Source organism: Vigna unguiculata, chromosome 1 (genome assembly GCF_037176805.1).
Source record: "Vigna unguiculata cultivar grain cowpea cultivar isolate G323 ecotype 2 chromosome 1, ASM3717680v1, whole genome shotgun sequence".
NCBI lineage: Eukaryota > Viridiplantae > Streptophyta > Magnoliopsida > Fabales > Fabaceae > Vigna > Vigna unguiculata.
The window spans coordinates 38,140,828-38,164,415 of NC_140792.1; the positions used below are offsets into that span (position 1 = coordinate 38,140,828).

Here is a 23,588-nt window from a genome sequence, read left to right on the forward strand (position 1 = left end):
ATTAACATTAATAATAGAATATTAGTTAAAAATTTAATATAATTAAGTGTTTATTAAATTTAATTTTTGGATACAAACATTTACATTGCTATCTCATTTATAATTTTTATTTTAAAAACTTTAGATATTTGAAAAAGAAGTCATCATTTTTATATAATTAAATTATATTTTTTCTACTAAAATATAAATTGAAAGGTATAAATTTAAAAAAAATCAAATTATATAGTATTATTTAATTCTTTTAATATACATACTGGTTACACATGTAATAATATTAAATAAAATTAAAATCTTAAAATTCTAATTTTTAGTATTTTTATTTTATCATTTATTTAAATTTTATATTTATAATAAAAAAATACATTTTGAAATGCCCGTGCGTTGCACGGGAATAAAAACTAGTGATTAATTAAAGTGTATCAAAGAGAAGAAAGAAAGAAATAAACATTTAAAATTGAAGACATACAAAAGTTACAATTAAAAATTTTCATTAGCATTATGCATTTAAATTTCATCCACTATATCGTAAGTTTTTTTTAATATTAAATAATAACAATTTCTTTGCAGAAAATATTTTTTTTTCGTAAGAATTCTATTCGAGTGGCTTAAAATTTTAAAAAAATACTAGCAAATTTGATTCTTCAGCAATGTGTATTTGAATAGTAACTACTGTATCCTAAGCTTTTTTTATCATACTAAGTGATAAAATTATTATAAGCAATTTGTTTTCGAGTAAAGCTTTTATTTTCATAACAATTTTATTTGACTGGAATAAGGTTTTGAAAATAAAAGTGATATTTAAAAAAAAAATAGGTAAATTTATTTACGATAGGATACAGTGATACAGTGCTAGATTCAAGATTAGTTGGTAGAACCTTAGTCACACTGATTTCTACTGTATACTAACAGTTTAAAAAAAAAAAAAAAGAGATTAGAATTTTTATAGTACTGATATTAAATTAAGGTTTATTTGAGGGGGTGGTGACGTGGCAGAGGGAAGAAAAGAGGGTTTATTTACTTGATTTTACAGTGAGCGCACCAGGTGCACATTAGCGCACTTCACGGAGTGTGTGAATGCATATACCCAGAACCTTGCGCACCCTAAACTTAGCCACCACCACCGCACCAGTACCAGCAGCAGCACCTTCTTCTATTCTTCTTCCTGCCTCACCAAACGAAACTCTTCTCTCTTTTCTTATCTCATGTTTTTCACTCTTTCTCAAACTCTATTCCTGATTAGGGTTTTCTCTATTCCCAATGCCTGCTAATTCTCTCTGCCAATTCCCAACCCTGCCAGCTCCTTCGATCCTTCACACAAGTTCCTTCACCTTTTACTTTTGCGCCATTCAGAGCGAATCGGGAGCTGCTTCCTGCCATGCCGCCTAGTCGGAGAAAGAGCGGAAAAAAGGCGGCGGCGGCTGCCGCCGCTTGCAGTCAGTTTAAGGTCGGCGATCTCGTGCTTGCTAAGGTTAAGGGATTCCCTGTTTGGCCTGCGACGGTGAGTGTTTCCTGCTAATTGTTAAGTGAATGCTTGAGTTTTTGGATTGATTGTGTTTTACTGTCCAGAATAACACACCACTCCCCCTTGGATTGCGTATTTTGTTGGTTCTCCTTTGCTGAACTATGTTGCAGTGGAAAGTGTGTGAATCGATCAATTTGGGTGATGTTTTGTTTTAAAGTGTATATTGAATTTTGTTGAAGTTTTGGGGTCTGACCTTGATTATCTAGTTTGCCTTAGCTTAAGTTTTTCTTTAAGTGGTTGCCTGTTTTTGTTTCAATTAATTCGGATGTTTTATTTATGTGTATTATGTCTTTTATTAAAAGTTTTTGGGTCTGACTATTTATGTAGTATGCCTTTAGCTAAAGTTTGCAGTTTTTCTGTCTAATTTTGATAGTATATGGGTACTGGCTTAATCAAATAATTATCTTGTGGAAATATTTAATGAATGACTTAGTTGGGGGTAGAGGCTCCCGGAATTTGGTTAGGAACAGATATGGAGAAGGTAAGAGACCAGGGGCCATTGTTAAACAATTCAGAACTTTGCTTTTGCATTTTCTGTTGTCCTGTATAGGTTATACGTTTGTTATGGACAGTTGGGCACTTTTCCTCGTAGTTTGGTTTGGATTTTATGAGAATTTTATTTGCTGATTAAGTTGTTTTTGATTCTTGGGGCAGGTGGATGAGCCGCAGAAGTGGGGTTACGCTGCTGATCGGAAGAAAGTATTTGTCTACTTCTTTGGAACCCAACAAATGTGTGTATTCAAATCCATGTCTCACATGATTGAATTGCTATTGGTATGCATATGGTGTTCATGTTTGATAAGTAAATGAATATAAATGATGAAATTTCAAACTAAGTTGTTTGCAATGGTATAAGTATAAATGTGACATGGTTCATATCTTTTTGACCTAGGGATTCTGTAAGGTTTAATTGTGGTATTCTTGTTCATTTTAATTCTCTCGGTGTTTGCTGGAAATAAGATTTTGAAACATAAACACTGATTTTCCCTAAATCAATTCACGCAAAAACTGACTCTTCAAAGTCTTAAATCTCAAAATTTAGCTAAATGAACCCTATCAATAACCTGTGATAGTAATATATATGATGTGAGGTGGTATGATTTATAATTTGAGAGTTCTGCTTATGGTGTTTTTGTGGATAGAAATGTTTTTATACTGGATTGCGAGTTAGGCTTTGTGACTGTGAATGCTTGAATCCGTAATGTTTTGGTTTCTGCTTGGTCCACAGTGTGTTTTATTTTTTTCTGTAATAATTTTCCTTCTTTTCTGTTCTTCACGTTAGATTCTTTCTTAGTTAGTATTTTGCCTTTTATTCAATTCTGAGGGCCAGAGTGCAGCTCTATAAATTATGTTTTCTTTTGGCATCCTCAATATTTTTTCTTGCTAAATTCACCCTGTAATCTTTCCTATAGCCCTGTCACTACTTATTCTTATGGTTATTAAAACTTATTTGGAACTTTTGTGGTTCTCTATTTAGTTGATTTACAAGGAAGTGATAAACTGGTTAAAGATCCAGCAAAAAATATAGCAATCTTGGTTAATTATAGGTAGTTATTATCTTGGTCAATTAGAGGAAGTTATAATATTGGTTACATATCCAGTAAGAACATGTACAAGGAAGTTATACACCAGCGTTATTGAAAAATGGCCATGGTGTGGCACAATGATGGAAGGTGGTGGTGGATTGCTGGATGCCACAGCATGGTGGTGGTGGATTGAGTTTGGAAGCGCATTGTGGCCACTTTAGACGTTACAGAAATCACACCAGCACCTTGTGACTCGTTGTGAGGAAGAAGATGAAGCCTCGGTCCTGACTTTGACACCTATGCCACTCTCTAATTTCATTGTTTCTAATGCTGTTATGTTATGAGTCCTTAGACCCAACCAAGCCCAACATTTGTTTTTGAAAGGGTTGGGTAATAAAACCTGAACCAAACCCAATCCATGACTAAAAAATCTATACCAACCACAAACCAAAAAGCACAGCAGATCTGGTTCAACAACCATGGTCACTTAGTCAGGCACAGATGGTGCTGCCACTTCACGTGACTTGTGATGCTGCCACCTACAGCTTATTCCTTTGCTACCTGCTATGTGTTCTGCTGTCATCATTCCATGGCAGTGGCAGTGCTTGTTCCCTTGTCCTCACACAACTATATCTTGGTTTATCTGTTTCCTCTTTTGTACTTAATTGTCCCCCTCCCCTTCTTTTGTTTCCTCTTTCATTCTTCACCACCACCGTCTCCTTTTTCTTTCTTTTTTTCTCTTTTCTACTCTATTTATTTTTTGTCCTTATTTAAAGTTTTGAACTTGAGGGTTTATGTTTTTGATTTTATTATTATTTTAATTTCTAGACTATCTATCTATCTATTTATCTATTACTATTAACTGTTTGGTTGTCTTTCATTATTTTCACATTGCAATTATATTTCTGTTTTGTTTATGTATATGAATACATTGCATTTTTTTTGTCTGTGATGCTTTTGTCATGACCTGTTATGAGTTTGGATATATTTTGTAAAGGATGTTTGGGTTGCCAATATCTTTTTAATTCAATATCAACAGCATTGCTCAACTCCAATTTTTCCTAAATAAATTCGTGCTAATTGTGACATTGTTAACATCTTTTCTTGTATCACTCCTATATCCATTTGACATGCTTTTATTACCATGTGAAAACCCATTTACATGTATAGGGTACTATACTTGCTTTATTAGTATACTTTTATACTTTTTGGGGGGTTTAGGAACACTTGAAAGAGTATATATGAGGAAAAGAGCTTGATGATCAATTACGTAGAACAAAAGCTTAAGGAAGAGAAAGAAAACATTTTTAATATCCAATTGATGAAGTGGCCAATGATAGAGTTGCCATTGCAAAGAAGAGACAAATTATTGTCGTTTTTGCCACTTAAGAAAAAGTATTACTATAATCCATACCATATATTTGAATCCTTTAGCCACCAATTGGGCTTGAAGGCGATCAACTTCACTATTTGACCCTACTTTAAGGGTGCACACTCATCTACAACCAATTGTTTTTGCCCAGATGGCACAGAAACTAAGTCCCATGTGTGATTATGTTCAGGGATCTACATTTCAACAATCATGGCTTGTTGCCAGTCAAGTACTTTGGTCACATTTTTTTGGATTGGTAATAGAAGACATAGAGGAAATAAATGAGAAGTAGGAAGGGGATAACTGATAATAGCTTAGAAAATTGTAAATGGGATGGGGATTGTGGGTAGAGTATCTTTTCAAAGAGCAATAAGTTAGTTGGAATTTTTAGTATCAAGAATCATTGTATTGAGTATGGTATTTAGTGATGATAATGAAGGACCTGATGAAATGTAGATTTTGACTTTGTATGGATTGTGAGATGTAGATTTTTGAGAAATTGGGATGTGTAGAAGATTGTGCCTGACTACTGGATTTTAACCTCAAGTTCTTGCTATTTTTCATTAGGATACTTTGGTTCAATTGTTTTGGATGTGAAGATATTTTGTCTTGTTAGGAAAGCCATGGAAAGAGTAACAATTTTCTTGAGTATGTCTCGTTCTCTTACAATTAAATCATTGAGGACATCCTTGACCTCCATGTCCTCCTTTATTGCCATGTTCTCCCCTTCCTCGAGTAGATACCATGGCAAAAACGTCAGTAGGATCATTAAGGTTTCTACCTTTAAGAGTTGGAACACAACATGGTTGTGCTGTTAGTCTTTCCACTGATGGGACTTCTTGTCCGGTTTAGATTTGATCTTGAATATGATCAAAATTTGGATTCATGGCACAAATTATCATGACCATATGTAACTTGTCCAACTTCTGCTTATAAACATCTTTAACTCCTCAAAGTAGATTGACGTTTGAACATTCAAAGATGTCATCTTATGTTTTGTCTATTTGAGAGATGGCAATTTATGTACAAAATCATGAAGTCTCGGAATGTCATTTGAGAAGATGTTCTAAGCCTTCTTCCAAAAGGATTTACATGTTTTGAGGGTCCCCAATATATTAGGTTCATTAGATTGCCACAACAGAGCACAAAGTTGCCAGTCAAACTTCTTCCACTGTTCAACACTTGATGATATTTCACTGCTGTCTTTTTTCCAGTTTATCATCAAAACCTTAGCCAAGAAACCAAAGTTCAACACGAGCACAGTATGATAAATAATTTTTAGCATTAAGTTTTTTTGTAGTAATTGTTGGAACCCAAAAAATGAGTGGTCTATAGCTCTAGTAGAAACCGAAAAACCAAGACAAAATATGATTGTTCCATACATTTTTGTATGCATAAAAGAAAAGTGTGTTCTTGAAATTTTGTTGACAACTGGAAAGTAGGAAGGTGAAGGTGTTACTTCCTTTTCTTGACTGTTGTATAGTTAGCTTTACTCTGTCTCTGTTTTAACCAGTTTGATTTCCCTGATGTTCTGTTGGTATAACTATACCATATATTGTCTTGGTTCAGGGCTTTTGTTTGGTTTTGGTCTATAAAATGTTTGTCGTTGTCTCTCTGCATTAGTGAGAGCTGAATCAGTGTTGGATTGAGAGGCAGAGGTATTCAATCCAGTATATTGGTATGCTTAGACCAGCCATATGAATTCAAAACACAAGCTCTTCTCACTTAAAAGTTTGATTCACTTCTTTTGATTTCAATTCCAGATTCTGGCACAGCTTTGTCTCCTGTCATAAACCATTCTTACATGAAATGGGATGTGGCAGAACGGTTACTTGGTTTGGTATGAACAAGTCTTGCCTTGATTCAGATTATACCCACATTCTGAGCTTTCAAATAAGTTTTTAGACATGTCTCATATTTTGATGTCTCAAGTTGCATAAAATCCCGAGATAACTCAATCTGCATTGTGTTCAGCTACTGGTCGTGATGAATGTATCCTCTACGTTCTCATTGTTACTCTAAGGGGGATTGTCACAGAGATGCAAAGCCTCTGCTTCCCATTTAAAGTTAGCACCAATCTTGTCAATTGTTATATAATTTTTGCCATCCAGTTGTACGGCAGTCCTGAAATTTACAAGGCTGTAATTGGACTATTTGTTTTAAAGGGTTCTATAGAATAGGCTGTTGCAGTGATGTGGTATTGGGCTAAGGAAAATAAGGAAGGACAGTTGCACCTGAGTGCCTTGAGTCCCTGTAAAGGCTCTGATAAAATGTGCTGTAATAATTTTCCCATATTTGAGTATAGGTACTCTCCTATACTTAAAGATAATTAATAACTAGAAATAAGGTACGAATTTCTGCGTACTTGTTGATAGATGACAAATTTCTACGTAGTTAATAGATCTGAGGAAATATACGAACTATATTCCTTATGATTAAATAAGGTACGATGTGAGTTAATATTGATTAAATCATTCTACATCCATACTTAATCAGGGAAGGAAGGAAGTGACTTACACCAACTTTAAAGGGAAGAATAATAAATTAGGTTTTGAATTTTTAATTTCTATTTCTTAGTTGATGATTCCATTGACTGAATGCGAATTGTTTTGAATATAATTTATTTTTAAGCTAACGGTAAGACTTCATAACTGTGTTGTGTTGTGGAATCTCTCTCAACCTTTAATTATTTCCCCTTGCACAAGGCTTATATTTATACAGCTTGAAAGTTGTCTTAGTTTGGAATGTGATTTGGTTTTTCAGAGCATTCTGTAATCCTACCGATGTAGAAGCATTTACTGAAGATAAGAAACAATCTCTTGCCAAACGTCCAGGAAGGGGTGCTGATTTTGCACGTGCAGTAAAGGAGATTATTGAAAGTTATGAAAAATTGAAGTGTGATAATCTAGATGATGACACTAGTTCTGATGGTGAAATTGGTATTGCAAATTTATCAAATCCACTTGATCCATCTGCAAACCTATGGTCAAAGGATGAGATCGAGGCTCCTTTGGCAATTAATTCACAAAAGGAATCTTCAAATTGTGTGATCGGCAGACCTGATGTAGTTTGTGCAGCTGAGGATGCTGTTGCATTGAGGAATGAGTCATATAATATAGAGGCATCATTGGATGAACCTACTGATAATGCTACTGTGACTGCAACTGTAAAATCACCTTTTCCAATTACCCTAAGAAATGAACCAGCTCGAAGGATTAGAAGCACATTACAGGTCCAAGACTTTGTTGTACCTTGTAGTGATGGTGAAAATTTCGGTGATGGCAATAGTGATGACTATGTATTAGCTGATGCAATTCAGAAAATGGATATACGAAGGTGTAAACATACCAGGAAATCTCCTAGTCTTTTCGGTTGTGATGATACTAATTCACTTGCATTTGCCTCAAATCTTAGCATGGAGGACAATGGTTCTGAAATTATTACAATAAATTCTGATGGCTTTGCTTTAAATGAGGGAAGTACAATAGATTGTAATTTAAAACTTGAACAGTCTGAGCCTTTTGAATGCCCTGAAGGTGAAGATGATTTGAACAAAGGTCTTGATCTAGAAATAAAGACTGTAATCAGCAAGAAGAAAAGAAGACCAACTAGGAAGAAAGAAACTAATGATGCTGGTGCACTGAATGCCAGTCAAACTTTGCTGAATATGAGTGAAAATTCAAAAGAGAGATGCCCTGACCAAGATGGAGATGAACACTTGCCCTTGGTGAAACGAGCCAGAGTTAGAATGAATAAATCATCAACAGAGGCAGAACTTAATAGCACTGTAGAAGTCCTGGTGAAGAGTGGTGATGAAGATATTACTGACTCACCACATCAATTAATCACATCCTCAAATTGTGAAAATGGTAGCCATCCTGAAGTAGGTTCATCAGTCTTGAAAGAAGCTTTGGTTAATGTTTCTCCTAACTTAAAAGCTCCATCTTCAGAAAATGGTTCTCATATTTGTAAAATTAAGAAAGAGCAAATGATTGGCTTTTCTGTGAATGATGAAGCTGCTCTGCCTCCATCTAAACGTATTCATCGTGCTTTGGAAGCAATGTCTGCCAATGCTGCTGAAGATGGTCAAGCTTGCATGGAATCATCATCCTCTATGGTGGCATCACCTGGTAGGTGCTGTATATCTACTCTCGAGAAATGTCCTTGCATGACTGATAATAATGAAGGAGGTAATGGTTTAGAACTTCAAAGGTTGGATTCTTGTGACATTGATTCTTCCCATGTTAGTGTGTCTAGTTTCTCAGCTCGTTCAAATACAATTATTTCCATAGAGAACGGGTCATCTATAGAAGTGGATGAGCAGTTGGCCAAGTACGAAAATGAAACTGGAAAGGATGCCATCCCTTGTGATAGACAGCAAGTTGGTGAAGATCTTATTGATTCTGTTGTTTGTTTTCCTTCCAAAATAGTTTCTCAAATTGAGTTACATGGCAAAATTTCTCCTAATCCTGATATGAAATGTTGTCAAGTTGGAAGCAATCAAGATTCACCAGGTCCATCCTTGTTACCAAACGGTGATGTCAACATCAGGCCTTTGAACCATTCAGATGCATCAAATACATTAGAGCATGGCGGAATAAGTCTTGATCCTGTGTTCAGGGCCAGTGAAAGTGATAAATTATTACCTCAAAACAGAAGTAACGTGCCCCAGAATGTGGTGGTTGGTTGTGAGGATGTGAAGCAAGTAGTTGGTGACAGCAAAAAAATTAATGACATGTAAGTTATTTTAGCCTGTACAATTACTAGATTCTGATCACACATCCTTGGGGAGAAAAAAAGAAAAGATTATGTTAAAAACATTTTACTTTAATTATTTATAAAGATTTGCATTTTTATTTCTTTAAAGATTTCTATTCATTTCCACAAACATCACTATTGGGTAAATTTGTCACCCTTCTGCTGTACACCCTTTTGATTGGGGTCAATGGAATTCAATCACTGGTGTCATATATGATAAACATATTTTAACGAATCTGGTAAAGGTGATGCTAGTAAATGAAAAGAGAACAATTGTGTGATGAAAGTAATGGTGCATTTCTTCCAATTCAATAAATCTTGTGCTATTATTTCTTTTCAGGCATAAGGTTATTAAAGAAGTGAAATTTAAAGGACAAGAGGAGGATATGAATTCTGTCTCAATATCAAATGATTATTCAGGTGAAAAGGGTAATTTAGGGATTGTGTCAAGCCCATCTTTGACTGATGGGAGAGTCTGCCTTCCACCAGGTTCACCTCCAAACACAACATCAGTCTGCAATATTTCTACATCAGACAGTAGTAATATCCTTCAAAATGGAAGTTGTAGCCCTGATGTACACCAAAAAAACACTTTATCGGTTCCTACTGATGGATGGAAAGATGGGATTGTGGCAAATGACCGATCAAGATCTGTGGGCAAGTCAACTGAAGCAGGAGATGCTGCTTTGTTGTACTTTGAAGCAATGCTTGGGACATTGACAAGGACAAAGGAAAGTATTGGTCGAGCAACACGCATTGCTATTGACTGTGCAAAGTTTGGCATTGCAACTAAGGTAATGTGATGGTGCTTTCTAGATTTTTATTTTCTTCCGTGTCAATAGGACATGTTTGACCATTGAACTGTTAATGCTTTTTTGATTATATTAGTTTTACTTATGAGTCAAGGGAACCCAATAAGGTGGGCTTAATAGTGGATGGAGGGTTGAGATAGTTTGTATAGGGGCATAGGTTTAAATCTTTATGCTGTGGTGCTGCTGTTGTATACACAAAAGAAAGCTTTTCATAGTCTGTGTGCCTTTCAAGGCCTTTGCTTTCTTGTTCTTCAATGTGAGCTTGGTTTTCTTTGCTCTTTTTATGTTTTTTAGAGGTTCAGGATGTGTAAAAATAAGGTGGTTAAACTCAAGATTCAATTTAGACTGGAAAAGGGGATACAAAAACACAAATCGCTGAATTGTAACATGTAATATTCTGCAATATATAATCTTCATATATATGCATATGACATAACTATAAGAGAAAAAAGCTCATGTATCAAACATTTAATTAAACTTTAATTTATTATCCCAGATTAATAAGCATATGAAAGTCAATAACTAAACCGCATACAAATTCACAGGTCATAAACGTCAAGCAAAGCTGCTTAAAATACTGTTGTAGTACCAACCAAGTGACTACTAGTACAAAACACTACACTTGAAACCTAGACTAGACCTCTAAAAAAGATCATCCGATCATAATCGCTCAAGAGATCCTCATTTCTTCCATAGAAAGAGAACCAATCAACCACACAAAAAGAGCAGCAGAAGCAGAGGAGCTAAACAGAGAGTCGGACAACCTCAAGGATGCCAGAGAAGAGCTCTGGTTGTAGTGGTTCATGCAACAATTTTGGGGCTTGGGTGAGAGAGAACCAGTTTTTGTGCTAGGGGTTGAACAAGATGCAGGGATGTCAGGTCAGTGAAGGTGTTTTCCTGTGTTGTTAGTGTTGGGGCTACAGAAAAGTGGGTTTTGGGGATTGGGCTTAGGATTACAAAAAGCCCAAAATGAAAAAGAAAGAAACTTGATTCACTAGTGAAAGTTGGCACTTGAAACTGATTCAACCAATTTTACAATTCCCCTTGGCAAGTCTACCTATTCTGCTCAGCAGTGATTATGAGCAGGGACGAATAGAAGTCTGAATTGAACTTATTGGTGTTCATGTATTATAATTATGACATTTTGGATACAAATCTCATCTCCTGGTAGAATTTGAATTTCTTTAGGAGGAAACATTTGTTTTGTGATAACCAAAATATTGGAGTCATCAAAACATTGTCTTGTGCCTGTTATCCTTAGCCAGAATGCCTTTTCTTTGCCTAAATTATTGAAGAATAAATTGCTTGATGGTATTAGACTAATGTTCTCTTCTTTTTGAACAATCTTCTAAATTATTTGATCATTTTTTCTCTTGGGCATCATTCATCTTGTTTTTGGCATTCCAGTCTAGTTTTGTTTGTCCTAGCTTAAATAAGTTTGAACCAATATGTTTAGATTTAAATCTTACAAACCAAGATGGGAATTAAAACCTTGTCTTAATGATATATGCATTTTTGGGGGGACTGGGCTTTGGGGGTGTATTCTAGGTGGTTGAAATTCTTGTACGTAATCTGGAAATTGAGACGAGCCTGCATCGGAGGGTGGATCTGTTTTTTCTTGTTGATTCTATTGCTCAATGTTCTCGAGGGTTGAAAGGTATTTTTCTTTTTCAATTGTTGTTTCTTCTTGAACCTTGCAAGCACAACCAATAGACTATGTTCGCATGTATCTGTTGATGTTGTAATCATAACCGAACTTATAGTTTTAGTATGTTGAAAATATATTTATTTTCCAGGAGACATTGGTGGAGTGTATCCATCCACTATGAAAGCAGTGCTGCCACGTCTATTGTCTGCAGTTGCTCCTCCTGGAAATGCTGCAAAAGAAAATCGTCGTCAGTGTCTTAAGGCAAGATAATGAGTTTTTTCCTGTTTACGAAGTTAATCACAGATGTTCAAGTTTTCCCTTTGAAATATTTCTTTGGGTCATTATCCTTGTTAATTTTTCCTCCCAATTATGTAGGTATTAAGGCTGTGGTTGGAGAGAAAAATCCTTCCTGAACCCATTATTCGGCATCATATGCGGGAAATAGACTCATATAGCACTTCAGCTTCTGCAGGTGTCTACTCACGCCGTTCATTAAGAAGAGACAGGCCTTTTGATGACCCTGTCAGAGACATGGAGGGCATGTTTGATGAATATGGAAGGTGTGATGCATTATTCACTCTGCTTTTCTCCTACTTCTTTAAGTGTGTTAACTCAAGTTGCATTTGGTCTTGCAGCAACTCAAGTTTTCAGCTACCTGGATTTTGCATGCCCCGAATGCTTGAAGATGGAGGAAGTGATTCTGATGGAGGGGAGTTTGAGGCTGTTACTCCTGAGCATGATTCTGAAACACATGAAGTGCAAGAAATGGCTCATGCAATTGAAAAACGCAGGCATGTGTTGGAAGATGTTGATGGTGAGCTTGAAATGGAAGATGTGGCTCCCTCTGTTGATCTTGAATTAAATTCAAATTGTAATGTTGATAGAGTAAATGTCCCAGAGTTTGAGAAGAATCTTCACATGTCATTTGCTCCTCCTTTGCCACAAGATTTGCCACCGTCTTCCCCACCCCCACCTTCATCTCCACCACCTCCACCACCACCACCACCACCTCCTCCTTCTCCTCCTCCTCCTCCTCCTCCTGTTCCTCTACCTGCACCCCCACCTACTGCACAGCTCACATCAGCTACCTCTGATCAATTTCATGTTGCAGTTGATTCAAAAGGTTTTGGAGATTCACTGGTATGGTTTACACTTGCTTGTTTTTTCTAAACTCAGTGTAACAAGTTGCAGCATGTGACAACTGATGTAATAACCTTTTCCTTTCTACTTGGACTTTGGTTCTTTTTGCAGACCGTGAAAGCCAATGTACTGCATCCTATGGCTCAGCCCTTTTCTGAACCAAGAAATGGTCAACCTGCCAGTGAGGCAATGCAGTATACTGTCCATGAATGTAGAGACAAGCCAATGCAGATGCAGTCGTCTACTTGCTCTTTGAACATTCGCCCTATACAATCAACTGACATTTCCAGGAACACTGATGGTGGTACTATACATAATAAAGGTTACTCGATACCACCACCTCACCATGTGCCATCTAATCAGTTTTCTTTTGTTCATGGGGAACATCGTATGAAGTCTCAAAGGGAGGTTCTGCAACCCCTTCCATATTCCAATGATTACCATTTTGTGCCGAGTATGAAGAGAGAATTTGGTTATGAAAATCATGAGAGATTAAAACAACATTCATGTGATTACCAAGAGATATGGAATGGTCCTCCTTCTTATGGTAAGACTGATCACTGATGATGCTTTTGTAATGTCAATTTTGAAGTGAAGATGGCAGGCATGCCGTGGTTTTATTTGGGTGTGTATGTATTAGTAATTATCTTTCTTGGGATTTCTCTGCTTTCAGGTCCTTGGTATCATGACAGAGGTGTGACTGCTCCTTATGGTTGTCATCCAAGTGAACCAGCCAGTTTTCCAGGTCATGAATGGAGATTTCCTCCCCCACCACTGAATTACAGGGACTCCTTGCATTTTAGACCTCACTATGAAGATGCAATTCCAGTAGCAAACCGAGGTATATATACCCTCTCTGACAGATTTTCATCCATCTCTAAAACATCTTTATTATCTGATGTACATATGTTATTGGAATTCTTAAATATTACGTCAAAAATATTGAATTGAGGTCTAAGATAATTATGTTTCAGGCCCAAGCTTTTGGCAGCCCAGGTGAAGAGAAATTACCAATAAATGGAGGTCGGCATGCTACTGTCTATTCGCAGGCTTCTTTGGTTATCCTTCACTAATTAGTAACCATTGTTACCTATAATTCACTCATTGAATGTTTAGATACAACCCACTTTTTGGCGTGGGTCCTGCCTTTGTTTAGAAGAGGTGGTTTTTATTCCATCTTTCTGTACATGGAAGAAAAAAATCTTTATAGAGTTCCGCAGAAACTGCACAGAATATGGTTACAATTTGCTAGATTTGTATATAAACATATATATTGCAGCCTCTTCTGCAGAATGCAGAGCAGGAAGAAGAGTCACTGTACAGTCGTTGGAGAACTGTAGCTTATCTCTAGGCTGTCAATTTATCAAATTCTTTTGTTGCAGATTATATAATTTATTTCAAGGAAGCTCTTATAGTTGGTGATCAAAAGTACAAAATTTGTTTAAGGGCTGTTTCCTGAAATTGTTTTCATAATATAGAAAAAACTCCCCTTCGGTAACTAAGATGAGTTGGCTGTATTCTACTTGAGTATTGGCTTTATTTATTTATTTCTCATACATGCCTTTTTGTCATGCACTCAGTGTGAGTACTCTGCAGCCTGTAATTTGATGGCTAATGATAAAACCTTGGCCTTATATTCAAATGTGTGGGGCCATTACCCTCTCCATGCCATGTTAGAATTGATTAAGGTTGTTGGTATGTTCAACTACGTAAGTGTACCGTGTCATGGAGGGCATGCCTAGCTGTTACCATCATAAACTTTGGAAAAGCTTTCGTAGAAATATTTTCTTTTTCAAGTGAAGAAATATGTATTTGCTTTTAAAACTGAATAAATAAAGATCCTCTGTAGTTTTAGAAAAAGCTTGCATTATATCTCCATCATTCCTTTAAATTTTTATATTTGAGATGTTACATGAATGATGAGATTAAGAATTGCAGGACTTTTGTAGGCGTAAATAGAAAGTAACATTATATATTCTTTATAAAAGTATTAAACTGCTAAATGACTTGAACAGGGTAAGGCCATGGCTGGTGTTTTGATGACAGTGACAAACAACATTTTCTTATATCTTTAGTCCCTTTTTTAATGTTTGGTCTAATCAGGTATCTCTTCTTTCGAAATTCATAGAATCAGTCTTCAATGATTAATGGCTAGTATTTTTTTTAACGTGGTCAACAATAATTCACATCAATCTTTCATTTATGATAGGTGTCAAATTAATTAGTTTGAAAAATAAAATAAAATATCTTTTTTTTAACTGGGTTTCTTCTCCCTATTCTTCCCAATAGAAGCTTCCTCTCTGCCATCAATCCCTATTGTCGTCTTCCTCCTTCTCTGTCTCTATTATGATCGGGTGTTGTTATGTGTATGAATGTTTTGTTCTATGTTTTTGGTTTTCTGGATGAGTGTGATTTGATATTATTGTGGGTGATTGAGAGGAAGGCTAGAGTTGTTCTGTGTGAGGGTCGTGAGTTGGAGGAATAAGACGAATGAAGTTCTAGAACGTGATTGTTCTGTTGTAGTATAAGGGAACGGTGATGATGGAAGATGATTGCAGTTGATGAATATTTTCATGTTTTCGTTGAACTGGAGTGTTTATAATGGATATTTTTTATTAAAAAAATCAGAATTATGATGAGAAATGGAAGGTAGAAGATGAAGGTTGTATGTGAATGGAAGATGTTGGTGCTGGAATGAAGATCAATCTAGGTGTGGAAGATTTGGAAGGAGAAGCCATACATCGAGAAAGAAGAGGATGTGGAAATTTAATTTAACTTTTTAAATTAATTAATTTGTTTAATGCTTTCAGATAAAAGATTACCATTTATCACGTCAAAGAAAAAGAAAATATCAATACGTCAGAGAAAACATTAACACCGTTAGTTATTGAGATTCATCCTATAAATATTGAAAGTGTAAGGGCTTAATTATATCAAAACTTTGAACATAAATTAAAATCAAAATCGCCTAATACTTTTAGTAAAAAAAAAAAGGACAAAAAGATATAGTTAACCCTTATTTTAAAATTCATTACAATGATTTAACTGTTGTGCAAGAGCATGGATGTAAGTTTTCAGTAGAATTTGTGTGTACTTTCTTTGTCTAAGAAATTTAGTGCAAACCAGCAAATTTTTTTTTTTTCTTTATCTCAAAATTAAGTTTTGAACTCAGCACTTTAAAGAAGTGTAATTATGACTAACCATTTACTAGATAAAAGTGAGTATGGAAATTGTTCCTTCCATTTCACAATTATATGAATCAGCAGAAAATAAAAAAAAATTTATGCTTTTCTTCACCTAAAATTAGAAGGCCGTGTTATAATTGAATATGTAAGAACACTTTACAGGTTTGAGGTTGAGGTTTATCTTGTGAAAAGTGACCATCATGAATAAAGTGGTCTATAAATGAGCGGTTTTTAAAGTCATTTATACAACGTTTGATATTTTTTTTAAAATGAATATATGTATAATCTGAGATGATAAAGATAATCTGTTATTCCCGGTAAAGATTTAAACATTAGTTTCAAGAAAGCATAGTAATTGTACTTTTTCTTTCTATTTTTAATTAATTTATATATTATTTAATCAAACATAAAAGTAAAGAGGCTGAAATTTTCATAACCATTTTATTGACTCGATTTTATTTTATTAAGTTAAAATATAATATTAATTTGTAAATTTAATAATCTTATTTAAATAAAGTACCTGGATTATTACTTTTAATTTTTGACATTTTCATTTATAATATGAAAATAATATTGTAAGAAAATATACATTACAAATTATTCCCACCTTTAGTATATATAAACTATATTTATATATTACTTTTAATTATATTTTATAATTAAAAAACATTTAAATATTAAAATTAAATGGATGCACGAATATAATATGTGTTTCGGATACGACACAATACGCCGATACGTTTATTTTAAAAATAATAATATACAATATCAATACGTGATATATGTATATTTGATATATGAATATTGAAAATTATACAATAATTCTTAAAAACGTGATAAATATATGATTATTACTGTGCAATCATAATTAAAGCTATATGTATTCGAGTTATTGTCATGTACTATCTATTTATAAATCATATGCTTTGTTGATAAGTATGAGTAAAATATTCTAAAATATCGAACACAAGTATTTATGTGTTGAAAACAAATATATTATCTAAATTGAAGTACATGTCATAAACTTCTATTTATTTGCTATATACATTTCCTTTATTCTATCTCGTTGCAAAAACAACTATTTTTAGTATGTTATTTTTATAAACATAATTAATTTCTACACATTATAAAATTTAATAAAAATATAAGTGTTTCATTTATATGATTTTTTATTTTTATAATTATCTTTAATTATATATAAAACAATTGTGTTTTTGTAACTGGCGTAAATTTTACCCTTATAAACATAATTAATAGAAATTGAGTTTTTAAGTAGTATTTTGTCTACCTACCCTTCTACCACTTTTTACTTTATAAACATAATTAATTTTAGTATTCCCTATATTAAAATATAACTAATATATATATATATATATATATATATATATATATAAAGATATTCATAATTATTATAATAATCAATCTATCAATCTATTGTAATAAAAAGAATAGAGACATGCACTGTCACAAATATGCATTTTTACTATAGTTGTCAAAACGTATAATTCGGCCCGATCTAACACGGGTTGATGATTTAGTGAGTCAATCCAACCCGGTTCATTTTTTAGTGAGCCAAAAAATTTTCGAACCCGGTCCGACCCACTACGGATTGGCGGATTAAAAGGGTTGGATCACGAGTTCACTTAATTAAAAAAAATACAATTTTTTTATTTTTTTTCCAGTCAAAACTAAATTATAATTTGAATTAAAATTTAAATAAACTTTAATACAATACAAATACAAACCAAAATTAAAAAAATACAAATAATGTGTGTTGGCTAAAAAAACAACATAACATGACAAAGATGTAAAGTCCAACTTAATAAAACACTTGTTTGACTCTTTTATCCACCAACCCGTCTCACCACGGGTTCAACCCGGGTGAGCCGGGTTCTACATGAGCCGGGTCAATAATTAACCCATATTGAAATTTGTAAAAAAACTTCAACCCAACCTGACCCGAACCGTGGTGAGCTGGATTGACTCACGGATTTCAACCAATTTTGACAGCTCTAATTTCTATGGTGTCTCTGATTTCTACTTGTGTATATAATATATGTATGCAATATTTTATATATAATGCGGATTTCTTCATATTATGCATATATTTTATTTTTAATTATATTTTAAAATAAAAAATTAAACATAAACTACTGATATTCTGAAAATATATACTCAAATTCAACTATTTCATAATAGAAGCATGTTTATTCCTTTTTTTATACACGTTTGTAATTTATATTGTCCATCCAACATTATTTTATTCAAATTACAGAATAAGTATATCAAATAACAAATAATAATATAAACCGACACACTGATAAATTTATGAATTAATATAAACATATTTTTTAACTTATTAAAACAGAATGTTGTAATGAACGCAAGATATGTGATTATGAATAGTTGTTATGTTAGTTAATAAGAGTACAAAATATGCAAACAAGATGAGATAATTTAAGTATTAGGGATTTTAGATAGATTTTAAGATGAGCTAATGTAATGTATTTTTTATAGTTTCTAAAGTGAGAAGAAGACAGTTAGAAAAATATAAAGGAAAATATTGATAACTGTGAAGTTACTAATACTAATCAATTAAAAACCGTTGAACGTGGGAAAAGGGAAAAGTTTGTCAACTCAACTTTAATCATGAAAAAAACGCATAAGTGGTCCACCTGCCATGGCTGGAGGACAGTTAACCTAATGAATGAAATGTGAAGTGGAAGAGTTAAAGAGAGTACAAATTGGTAAACCCAAATATTAGCATATACAGAGTGTGAGAAAGTTGTGGAAAGAGTCTTCTCTCACTTTTCAGAAATGGGTGCTGCTGAATCAGTCTCGGAAAAATCCATCCATGAATTCTCGGTCAAGGTAGAGGAGATACTCAGAATCTCAACATCGGAAAACCCTTATTTTTTTATTATTTGATTTTGGAAACTATTATACAATTCTCTCACCATATGGTTCATGGTTGGCACAGGATGCCAAGGGCAGAGACGTGAACCTCACCACCTACAAGGGGAAGGTTCTGCTTGTAGTTAACGTTGCTTCAAAATGGTATTTTTTTACGCACCCTTTTCTTTCTTTTTTTCTAACTCAATTTTCTTTGTGTTTGCTATAAAAATTCAACCTTTCATTCTCTTTTTCCTTTTATTGCTCCTGGGTTAACTGATTAATTCTGTGGGTGTGAATTGCAGTGGATTTACGAATTCCAATTACACCCAGTTAACTGAGCTTTACAGCACATACAAAGACAAAGGTACTGTTTTTTTGTTTAGTTGTTGGGGTTTCATGTTCTTGGATCCTAAATTTGTGTATTTTCAGTGACCAATTACTTTTGAACTTGGTTGGATTGAAGGGCCTGAAAGGAATATCTTTAACTATTCATACTTGAGAGTGTTTTGTTGGTTGATCTCAGGTTTTGAGATACTGGCATTTCCATGCAACCAGTTTTTGAAGCAAGAGCCGGGGAATAGCGAAGAGGCAGAGCAATTTGCCTGTACAAGGTACAAGGCTGAGTATCCCATTTTTGGAAAGGTATGTATGATGCTGGTTGTCTGTGTAAGGCTCTACTGCTTGATTTTGTGCCCTAGATTTTTTAATAGAAAGACGATACATTGATTTTTTGGTTTGTTGTTCTAATTTTATTTTGTGATCAAATGCCGATTGGTTCAGTAGCTTTAAGTTGGTAGTCATTAGTATTTTTCAAATGGGAAGGAATAACAAGCCCTATTGTTTGAGTCCACTGAATACAACGTAGGATCCTTTAAAGTTAAAAACTGTGATATAGACATCTTCTGTGGCATTTTTATTAATTATTAGTCCTGGAGAACATGCCGAATAATTTGGTTAATGGAGTGAAAAAGTGTGTGATAGAGATTGTCAATAGGCAGCTCTAAGTAATTCTTGAGTTCTTGAGGCATGAGCTGCTGCTGGGGAGTTTCATGTAAAGGATTGCTTAATGGTATTAGCTAAGTAACAAAACAATGAGAGATACATATTCTGCTGTAGGCTGAGAGACAGAATTGGGATTTAAGCATGCAGATGCTACTATGGCAAGTTGGCAACATGGACTACATTAGTAACCTTTTGGCTGTGGTAGGTATTGTTGCAATACTTTGCTTAATGCAGTGCCATGAGTAGTGCAGATTGAAGCGATGTCAGTATTTCCTTGGTATGCTTTCCAATGGAAGTTTGAAGGGCTACTACTCTGAAGCTAAATATATCACACTTTTCAATTGGAACCACAGTAAACTTAATCTGTGTGTTGATTGAATCTATATGATCAGGGTAAAGGATTAGAAGGAAAATAATAAAAAGTTATGTAGATTACAAATAAATCTACAATCTGCAATCTGCAATCTGCCTGGATTCAGAATTACTAATTAGTTGCCATGCCTGTTATATGTTTGTCTTAGACATGGTCTGCATCAATTCACATGAACACTAGGAGGATGTAAAGAAAAGGATAAGGAACCAAAAAAAAAAAAGTATTAATAATATGCTTGGAGTTATATATCTAATGGTTTAGGCAATGCTACTTTGATGGGATGGAATGTTTGTGGAGTCAGGTTGTGCCAAAGTAAAAATACATTCGGCTTCTAATGATAGGTAAGATTTGACAGTGTGTCGTAAAGTCAAGCCCCAGTTATTGTTTTCCTGTCGCTTAATGTTCTGTGAGTGTGCCCTTATTGAATTTGTAATTGGTTTAGATGACTAAGTACTACTGTAAAATATAGAGCCTCGTTGATGACTGTTGAGAGATGGTTTTCAGTATGCTCTAAACGAGAACAGGAAAACTATTACTCAAGTCCATAAATGCAGCTATGCAAGTTGCCAAGATAGGTCTAATGTAAGTGATTTAGATAGTTCGTAAGAGGTCATAGGTTAAAAATCTCATGTCACCATTGTATCAGAAGAATAAGTGCAGCAAACTGAATTGGTAGAGTTTTGGGTTTGCTATTATCAAGGTGTTATTTGTGCCAGAAACTGCCCTGTTTTTTTAGAGATTAAATTTGAGAAAAGAAAAGGCTGTCTTGCAAGTGCCATATACCTTATGTTAGGTAAGACTTGACTTGAAATGAAATCCAAATGAGCATTGAGACAATGTGCTATGTTCTTTACTTATCTGAACTGTACTGTAATTTGGAAATCATGTCATTTAACATTAAAGGGTTGGTCTAGAACCATGAGGGACAGGTCTGTAGTTACAGTTTTCTTCTATTAAATAAAGGCAAAGCTGTGCCAAAAAGCTTTGGCACTGCACTGTTTGCAGTCCATTGGTGTACATGGTTGGAAATAAATGCTAGAATTTTCAGGGGAGGGTTTTTTAACCTTATTAGGGATTGAGTATATGTATATTGTTTAGCTTCCTTGTGGTGTTCTGCTAAAGGTCTTTTCAGGGGATTAACATGTCTTCCTTGGATCTTCAGAGAGATTAACATGTTTTGTTGCATGATTTGTGATATTTTCTTTTTTGGCCTCATTTTTCTCCTTTGACCCTTGTTATCAATTTTTCCCTTGAGGATTTCTTATCCTCTAATTTTGTGTCTTGCTCTTAAATTCTTTGTTTATATTAGAAAAAAGGTCAATACTTGGTACTGTCAAATGAGCCTCATAAAATGTATTACTACATATGGCTGTACTTTCCATTATTTAGCATCATGTTGTTAACTGCATATATTAAATTCCTTTTTATTTGCAGATACGTGTCAATGGACCTGATACAGCACCTGTCTACAAATTCCTTAAAGCAAATAAATCAGGATTTTTGTGTTCTAGGATAAAGTGGAATTTCACCAAGTTTTTGGTTGACAAGGAAGGGAAAGTCCTACAACGTTATGGTCCAACCACCTCACCACTGTCCATTGAAGTACTACTTTCTCTCTCTCTGTTTATCTCACATAGCTCTCTAAGGATATGCAATGATATTTTGTGTGAAAAATGTTCAAACTTGAAATTATTCTCCTTTGCCTTTACAGAAGGACATCAAGATGGCATTGGGGGAGGCATGAAAGACTCTACAATCACTTCAAATTGATGCTCTCTTGTTGAAGATGATTGAAACATAAGGAATGTATATTTGTAGATGTTTCTTCTAGTGTTGATTTCTTATATATTTCATGTCTAGGGTTTTAGAATTCTGTTTTGGTTTTATGATGTAAATCGTTACACTTTAAACTGACTAATGAACATTAGTTTGAGTTGTTTGTTTTGATGATTGTGACCTAAAAATGATCTTTCTTTGGGTTGAAATGAATAAAGGTTAAAGTGCAGGCTAACTAGTGTCCCTAGATTTTGATCACGGGATCAAATAATTCTTGACTTGGACTCTGGTGTTATTTGACAAAGAAATTTTCATTATTATTTTCTTTCTGGTGTTGACTCCATTATGGGAAGGTAAGTATTGAAAGAGAGATGTTAATAATGAACACTATTATTTGGTGCATTTCATGTGAGCCATATATTGAAAACTAATAATGAATGAATCTTACATGGATTTTGTTGGATAGTAAAAGGTATATCGAAAGAAAAGTAAAAATGAAATGAAAATTGGGCCCCTAGCATCTTATCTTCTATGATAAAACCCCATTCAGATAAACCTCCCTAAATAATTTCCAAAAGGTTAAGCCAAGTTAAAAAGAATAAAGCAATTACGATTGTGAGTGAACCATCACATTGATTAATGACTGCAACTGAACCATGTGACCATTATGACAATCACTCAATCATTTCATAGCTTGTTAATGAGAACTCAACATATTACATCTATATAATATATATATATATATATATATATATATATATATATATATATATATATATATATATATATATATATATTCTATTAATACTCAGTTAAATTCAGAAAAATAACTATTTCTTTAACTTAGTCCAGTAAGGTTTTGTACTCAAATTTACAAATATAATTTAAAATATTTATACTTTTAGGATATATTGAAAACAAATTCTGAAACACATGTATCTGGAGGTATTATTTAAAAATATATTTCGGATATCATCCAAAATACATTTTCCAGAAAGTGTAAAACTTTAAAAGATCATTTTCATCCTTAAATTATAATAATAAGTGCACCTATAAAATGAGGTGAAGAAAGCAATAGTCTGAACATGGGTCAGGCTGCCCCAGGAACAAAGCCCACCTCACATATGTACTGGACTGAACCCTACAAATCGTAGGTTATTGCTTTATGCACCACCACAATTACTAACTGCATCTCCATAATATTACTAGACTCAAACACCTCTTACCACCGTACCATTGTACCATATCACATCACTACCACTACCAGAGAAGACGAGAGAAAAAGCAGAAAAAAAAAATCAATCTAAATTTTTTTTTCCAGAACATATTTCATGTATTTCAAACATTTCATGTACGGGTATTCTGAAAATATCATTTTGAAAGGTATTTTATGAGTTCCGGATTTTTTTTTTTCAACAATCCCATTCTGAAAAATTTATTCCCGAACACAATTCATACGCTCCGAGAATTATGTTCTGAAAACTTTGTTCCAGAAATTTTGTTGTGATAATTTTATTTCGTATATTTTGTTTCAAAAAGCTTTCAAAACATGTAATCCAAAAATCACTTTTTCAGATAG

The 23,588-nt window shown here is 34.0% G+C and overlaps 2 protein-coding genes across 2 annotated transcripts; both read left to right on the forward strand.

The window, feature by feature from the left end:
- Nucleotides 1–1,042: 1,042 nt before the first annotated feature.
- Nucleotides 1,043–14,276, forward strand: LOC114190763 (protein HUA2-LIKE 2-like). Its single transcript, XM_085672364.1, has 11 exons — nt 1,043–1,498; nt 2,177–2,253; nt 7,184–9,157; nt 9,519–9,972; nt 11,539–11,647; nt 11,787–11,899; nt 12,014–12,198; nt 12,274–12,778; nt 12,890–13,325; nt 13,452–13,619; nt 13,753–14,276. The coding sequence occupies exons 1-11, from the start codon at nt 1,376–1,378 to the stop codon at nt 13,776–13,778; spliced, it is 4,170 nt and encodes a 1,389-aa protein (XP_085528490.1). The 5' UTR covers nt 1,043–1,375; the 3' UTR covers nt 13,779–14,276.
- Nucleotides 14,277–18,635: 4,359 nt separating this feature from the next.
- LOC146888965 (putative glutathione peroxidase 5) lies at nt 18,636–22,180 on the forward strand. Its single transcript, XM_085672372.1, has 6 exons — nt 18,636–18,834; nt 18,944–19,020; nt 19,161–19,222; nt 19,382–19,500; nt 21,668–21,835; nt 21,945–22,180. The coding sequence occupies exons 1-6, from the start codon at nt 18,781–18,783 to the stop codon at nt 21,975–21,977; spliced, it is 513 nt and encodes a 170-aa protein (XP_085528498.1). The 5' UTR covers nt 18,636–18,780; the 3' UTR covers nt 21,978–22,180.
- Nucleotides 22,181–23,588: the final 1,408 nt, after the last annotated feature.

What these genes read in the sequence shown, in the direction of transcription:
- LOC114190763 (XM_085672364.1), top strand. Translation starts at nt 1,376, where the DNA reads ATGCCGCCTAGTCGGAGAAAGAGCGGAAAAAAGGCGGCGGCGGCTGCC. An exon ending in TCCCTGTTTGGCCTGCGACG is followed by an intron (nt 1,499 to 2,176) that starts GTGAGTGTTTCC and finishes TTCTTGGGGCAG; the next exon opens with GTGGATGAGCCGCAGAAGTG. An exon ending in ATCGTCGTCAGTGTCTTAAG is followed by an intron (nt 11,900 to 12,013) that starts GCAAGATAATGA and finishes CCAATTATGTAG; the next exon opens with GTATTAAGGCTGTGGTTGGA.
- LOC146888965 (XM_085672372.1), top strand. Translation starts at nt 18,781, where the DNA reads ATGGGTGCTGCTGAATCAGTCTCGGAAAAATCCATCCATGAATTCTCG. An exon ending in TCCATGAATTCTCGGTCAAG is followed by an intron (nt 18,835 to 18,943) that starts GTAGAGGAGATA and finishes TGGTTGGCACAG; the next exon opens with GATGCCAAGGGCAGAGACGT. An exon ending in CAGCACATACAAAGACAAAG is followed by an intron (nt 19,223 to 19,381) that starts GTACTGTTTTTT and finishes GGTTGATCTCAG; the next exon opens with GTTTTGAGATACTGGCATTT.